Source organism: Cucumis sativus, chromosome 3 (assembly GCF_000004075.3).
Source record: "Cucumis sativus cultivar 9930 chromosome 3, Cucumber_9930_V3, whole genome shotgun sequence".
Taxonomy (NCBI): domain Eukaryota; kingdom Viridiplantae; phylum Streptophyta; class Magnoliopsida; order Cucurbitales; family Cucurbitaceae; genus Cucumis; species Cucumis sativus.
In genome coordinates, this window is record NC_026657.2 from 31,462,110 (window position 1) to 31,468,592 (window position 6,483).

Sequence of the window (6,483 nt, forward strand, 5' to 3'; positions counted from 1 at the left end):
TAGTTTCAATTGGCTGTACATTCACACAAAGGTTAAAGAAATAAAGTTCAACAATGGCGGTTGTGGAGGATCAAACCACAAATTTTAATGATGATGTCTAATTTATGTTGAAGACTACCTTAATATAAAAAATTATTGAATTCCTTGTAATATTTAGAGTTTTCCAAAGTTACACGGGATGACTAATCTTTTTGAAATTTCTCATGTCGATACTGTCTAGCTACAAGGTCTTATAAATAAGCAGATAATACCACCAATAAGAATGTGTGACTCGTCATCATGGTAGCAAGAGTTCTTTTGTAGGTCAGCTCATCTATACATTTATAGCTTTGGAATATAACAGGTTTATTTTTTTAAAAAAAAAAATTAGTTGAAGTTGATTCGGTTGCAAAGGAATCAAGAAGTTTACTTGCAATACATATAAAAAGATTAGGTATATTAAGATATAATTTGGTATCTGTTAGTAAATGAGGAGTGGCTCACCACTTTGATTGACCAAAACGCATATATCTTTCATTGTGGAAATTTTATATACCAAAACTTGATTTGGTCCACAAAATAACTTCCATTTCTATCACTCATTCAAATCTTTCATTTTAGCTATTCAATTCCAAGTTAGATACATACATATATATATATATATACATATATTGTGAAACTTTTGTTTTACCCATTCAATTTCATATTCCCTACAGTATCAAACCAATCATGAGTAGATAAATATAATTTCAACATTATCAAACATAATCTTAAAATATAGTGATATAATGGAAAAGTTAAGTTCTTCAAATTAAATACCTATAAAATAATATAATACAATAAATCCAAAATTAAATATAAAAAATACCCAAATATATTTTTAAACTATAATATATAAAGCAAAATTCAAGTTTATAGAGAGGGAAAGAGCTTCCGACGATCGCCGGCCGGCAGCGGCTGTTGGCGGAGAGTTCAAAACTCATTCTCAATAATAATAATAATATATATATAGGAAAATAAACAAATATATTTCAAAATATATCATAATTTATTTTTAAAATTGCATTCCTCTTTGTTAAATTTTATAAAAAATTCATGAAAATTAGACCTTTTTAAAAGAAAAAATTAGATTAATTACCAAACTATTTATTGATTATTAAGTACAAGTCTTAACTAATTGGTTTATAGTCATACTAAGTAAAATTTAAATTGTTATATTATATATCATCATAGTCTTGTTTATTTTATTATAATGAATCATTCTAACAAAAACTTTAGTTTAGTGATGAAATTTATATATTAAAATAACAACCTTTCTTTTTTTCAGAGAAGGAAAATCTAAATATTTAAAAAATAAAATAAACTTAAAGGATTAAGAATGACATAAATATTAAAATAACGTTACATAATTAGCCAAAGATTAAAGAAAGATGAGAGTCGTCCAGATAAAATCCAACGGTGGGAAGCTGCCCAATATTGTGTTAATAATTTAACGCGTTTTTATTTTATTTTTAAATGTTTATGAAAATTTAAAATCCTAACAGAAAAAACGGTAAACGCTTTCTCTCTCATCTCTCTTGATGCTTTTGTTTTCCTTACAATTTCTATTCCTCTGTTTCATTTAAATTCGCCAATGAATATTTATATGAACTGGGAAAATATCCACAAAATCAAACCCCTAATTTCTCGATTACAAGATTCCTTGTTCTTCATCGATTTTCGGTGCTGTCTCTATCCCTATTCTTTTCCTCTGCTTTTACCCGATCAAACTGTCGATATTTTGTATGGAATTTGTCAATTTAACCAGTCTTCATTGTTGGGTATCGTTGAAATTGCTGTTTTGATTAAAATATCTCAGTGGGGTTCGGCCGGCTGCCTTTGAATTTGGTGGGATTTGAGTAAATTTATCTGGGTTTTTCTCTGTTTTTCATTTTCAGCGATTTGAAGGTTTCATTTTCCTTTTGGGATTTTGTTTGCTTTGTTTTCTCGTTGGGTGTTCGTGTGCGAGTTCTTCCGCATTATCTTCTGTTTTTTTTTAATAATTATCGGTTGATTCCGATTCTGCGACCCTTTTTTGGGGGAGACAATCGCCATGGACGATGAATTTGGGCGTTTTTGTGATGTTTGTTCCTCAAAATTTTAGAAAGGAAATTGTGTTGAATCGTGTTTCTTCAGATGGGTAATAACTGTCTTCGTAGGAATTCGAAGGGTGGGTTTTTCTACTCGATTTCCCATCCAATTTGGTGGTCTCGATCGGAAATGGACCCTCATACTAAGAAAGGGGTTTCTAGCAAAGGGATCAAAAACCCTAACCCTAATCCTAAACCTAATGAAGAAGTTCAAAACACTCCTCCTGAACCAGTAATGATGGTTGATGAAAGGACTAAGCCATTGGAATGTGAGGCTAAACCATTGGAATGTGAGGCTAAACCATTGGAAGTTATAAAACCCAAAGAAGAAGATATGATCATCATCAAACCTTTAGAACCTTTGGTGCCTATGGATGATTTGATCGAACCAGCAGAAATACCACCTAGATATGTTGAAGAGAGATTACCGGTTGAATTGTTAATTCCAAAACCAGCTGACGAACCACCAAAACTTGTCGAAGAGAGAATGCCACCAATTGAATCGGCACTGCCGAAGGAAGATAGTAGTAGTGGTGGTAATAATGATAATGTTTCTGAAGATTTGATGAAAATCAGGAAGCCTAAGAAAATAGTAAGTGCAGGTTTGATGGTAGAGTCAGTTTTGCAAACAAAAACTGGTCATTTGAGGGAGTTTTACAGCTTGGGAAGGAAACTTGGACATGGGCAATTTGGGACAACTTTTCTTTGTCTGGAGAAGTCAACTGGGAAAGAGTATGCCTGCAAATCGATAGCTAAAAGGAAGTTAGCAACAATGGAAGACGTTGAAGATGTGAGAAGGGAGATTCAGATAATGCATCATTTAGTTGGTATTCCCAGCATTGTTTCTATTAAAGGTGCTTATGAAGATGCTGTTGCTGTACATGTGGTCATGGAACTCTGTGAAGGTGGTGAGCTTTTCGATAGGATTGTTAAGCTCGGTCATTACACTGAAAGACAGGCAGCTGAACTTGCAAGAACCATTATTGGTGTAATAGAAGCTTGTCATTCTCTTGGAGTCATGCACCGTGACCTCAAGCCAGAGAATTTTCTTTTTGTCGATTCACGGGAAGACTCTCCCTTGAAAGCTATCGATTTTGGGTTGTCTATTTTCTTCAAGCCAGGTATGCTTAAAACTAGTGCTAGACATATTGTCAAATTTTTGTAGTAGGATTTTGTTTTCAAGTAACATGCATAATGGGTCGATGACAAACCTTTTAATTAAGATGCAATTCTTAAGAGTTTCATGAATCCAACATTTCATTTGAATATTTCTTGTGTATCTACATGTTTAATTTGGTACTGATGGTTTTACAGGAGACATATTTAGCGATGTGGTTGGGAGTCCTTACTATGTTGCTCCTGAAGTTTTGTGCAAATTATATGGCCCAGAATCTGATGTTTGGAGTGCTGGTGTGATGCTTTACATACTTTTAAGTGGGGTGCCTCCATTTTGGGCAGGTATAAAAAATACTTTGATATCTAGCATTTACAATTGATTATTGAATCGTCGTCATATAGTGATATACCATTTGAATGTTCTGATCATGCTATATTCTTTTGTTCCTTTACGCTATTTCCACACAGAAACCGAGCAAGAGATATTTGATGAAGTCTTACACGGAGATCTTGACTTCACCTTAGATCCCTGGCCGAGTATTTCTGATGGTGCCAAGGATTTGGTACGGAAGATGCTAATTAGAAACCCCAAAGAACGCCTAACCGCTCATGAAGTTTTATGTAAGTTTCTAATATGTAATGGTTCTTTTCTTTTATTATTATTAATTAGGATGCCGACGGTTGGAAAATCTTCTGGTGTAAATATTTGAGAATATAAAATAATGTTCTTCTAAATGAAGAGGCATATGAAACTTCATAGCAGGCGTATATCAAGTGCAAAAGATCAGACAAGGAGTTCTCTTAATTTCCTCCATGTAAATCCAAATTAAAGTGGTCGATTCTGGCTATTTCTATCTGAAAAATAGTAGATATAAACAACTGTAAATTGGGAATGTTCAACAATAAACATGTCAGATCAAGGGTTGAAATATCTGTTCGTTTTTCAGTCCCAATTTTATTTCTCATGTCCACCCTTTTTTAGTTCCAAAGGAGATTTTGCAGGTTTAGAATTATATTCTACTAGTCTTCTTTTGTTGTTCATTATGAACACTTGAAGGGTACAAGCTTGGGTAAATGCTAGTTTTAGAGAAAGTTAACTGAAATTGACTAGTTATTTAAATAAATTTTCTGTATTGAAAAAGACCAACATATAGTTTTGTTTTGGTAGTACAACTGCGCCAATTTCTAATAACCTCGGTATCGGTTTTCCAGGCCATCCTTGGCTTCAGGTTGATGGAATGGCTCCAGACAAACCTCTTGATTCTGCAGTCTTGAGTCGTTTGAAACAATTCTCTGCAATGAACAAACTCAAGAAAATGGCTCTGAGAGTACGTTTTTTCTTCGACGACGAATTCTAAAAGCATTAGTTGCTGATGGTCTAAAAGCCTAAAAAACTGAAATTTCAATTTATGTCACCTTATCTGAACCGCACTATCTCTCAGGTCATTGCTGAGAGCCTCTCCGAAGAAGAGATTGCCGGTTTAAAGGAAATGTTTAAGATGATCGATACTGATAACAGCGGTCAAATTACTTTTGAAGAACTCAAAGATGGACTAAGAAGATTTGGAGCAAATCTTAATGAGACAGAGATAAAAGATCTTATGCAAGCTGTAAGTTCTAAAAAACAATTGAACTTTTCCATTTTAAATTTGTTTACTCTTCTGCTCGACATCATGCAATATCTCTACAAAACGATACTGATTTCGAAATGCAGGCTGATTTCGACAACAATGGTTGCATTGACTATGGGGAGTTCATAGCAGCAACACTTCATTTGAACAAAGCTGGGCGAGAAGATCATCTCTTTGCTGCTTTCCAATACTTCGACAAGGACGGGAGCGGTTATATCACACAAGATGAAATTCAACAAGCCTGCGAAGAATTCGGTATTGAAAACGTTCACTTGGAAGATATGATCCGGGAAGTGGATCAGGATAATGTAAGCATCTGCTCTCTCTTTTCTTTACATGCAATGCAAACTCAAAATTCTCAAGGATCTGTTTGTATTTCTGTTTTTTCTAAATCATCTCTGTGTCATTAACTTTGTATCCAGGACGGTCGAATAGATTACAACGAGTTCGTCGCAATGATGCAAAAGGGAAATGGTGAATTGGGCAAGAAGGGTCAACAGAATACTAACTTTAGCATTGGTTTTAGGGAGGCACTTCCTGTTTGTTAGCAAGTCAGGAAAAATTTTCCCGCTCTTTCTCTCACAATTTTCTTTGAAAAGTACAAAATCTGTACAATGTTTAACTATTGCTTGGGGTTGATAAATAACATGTATAGTATATGCTTGTTTTAGAGCTTGACTCATTTATTTATGTTAGCCAAACAATGCCCTTTTTCTTCTTTAGTAACGAAGTGTTAAGAATATATAAATGTATATAAGGATTAAATATATTACATCGTCTATCCTATTAGCTTAAGTAGCAATTTAACAGTGCCTAAATAGAAAGAGTTGTATTCATACCTTTACAATGCCTACTTCTTCAACGAATGAGTTTGATAGTTTTCTCGAATGAATATTTGAATCAATGTCAAGATATATATGGTTAGTGTTCAGATCTTATCTATGTTTCTTGTCGTTATGTGTCCTTATAGACTTGATCTTCGACTCGCTTCTCTCGATTTGGTCTTGCTTTCTGAAATGACACAAGTAAGAGATCCATAAACTAAGGGTGTTGAGTCCATCAAACTGCGATTGTGTTATGCTCAAGCTTGCCGTGGTGAGATTGAGAGTAGTTTTGTTATTTTTCTATTGCTATATATTTACTAGGTCTGTTAGTTTGTCTAAACTCGAAGGCACTAACCGTTTCTCGTTGGAATACATACATCTATGCATCCACTCCATACCCAATGGGACTTTGGACCCACCCATTGGCTCAAAGCTGTCTTAAACAAATGCTCTTAACGTGTACTAACCAATCACATTAAAAGGCAAACTTTGATTAAATAAAAAATTGTATTTATTTCACTACTTTTCTTTTGCATTAAAATCCAAGATTAAAAAATGTCCCATCAAAATTATTAAGGGAATGATTCTCTACGAGGTTCATGTACTTCCCTTTTTCATACAAATAAAAACACAATTCAACCATTCACAAAATTACTTCACATGCTCTTGTGTGTAATAATAGACCAAATATAAGACATAGTAGGAATGTGTCCATAGTTTGAAGAACATAGATCGATATTGCAACGAATTACATTTTTTATACATATACACAACAATGTTTGCTATAGGTTCGAAGTGAGTGTA

The 6,483-nt window shown here is 33.8% G+C and overlaps 1 protein-coding gene across 1 annotated transcript; it reads left to right on the plus strand.

The window, feature by feature from the left end:
* Positions 1-1,536: 1,536 nt before the first annotated feature.
* LOC101220888 (calcium-dependent protein kinase 26) lies at positions 1,537-5,650 on the plus strand. Its single transcript, XM_004136674.3, has 7 exons — positions 1,537-3,229; positions 3,423-3,566; positions 3,693-3,845; positions 4,437-4,552; positions 4,667-4,834; positions 4,939-5,163; positions 5,278-5,650. The coding sequence occupies exons 1-7, from the start codon at positions 2,155-2,157 to the stop codon at positions 5,401-5,403; spliced, it is 2,007 nt and encodes a 668-aa protein (XP_004136722.3). The 5' UTR covers positions 1,537-2,154; the 3' UTR covers positions 5,404-5,650.
* The last annotated feature ends 833 nt before the right edge of the window (positions 5,651-6,483 follow it).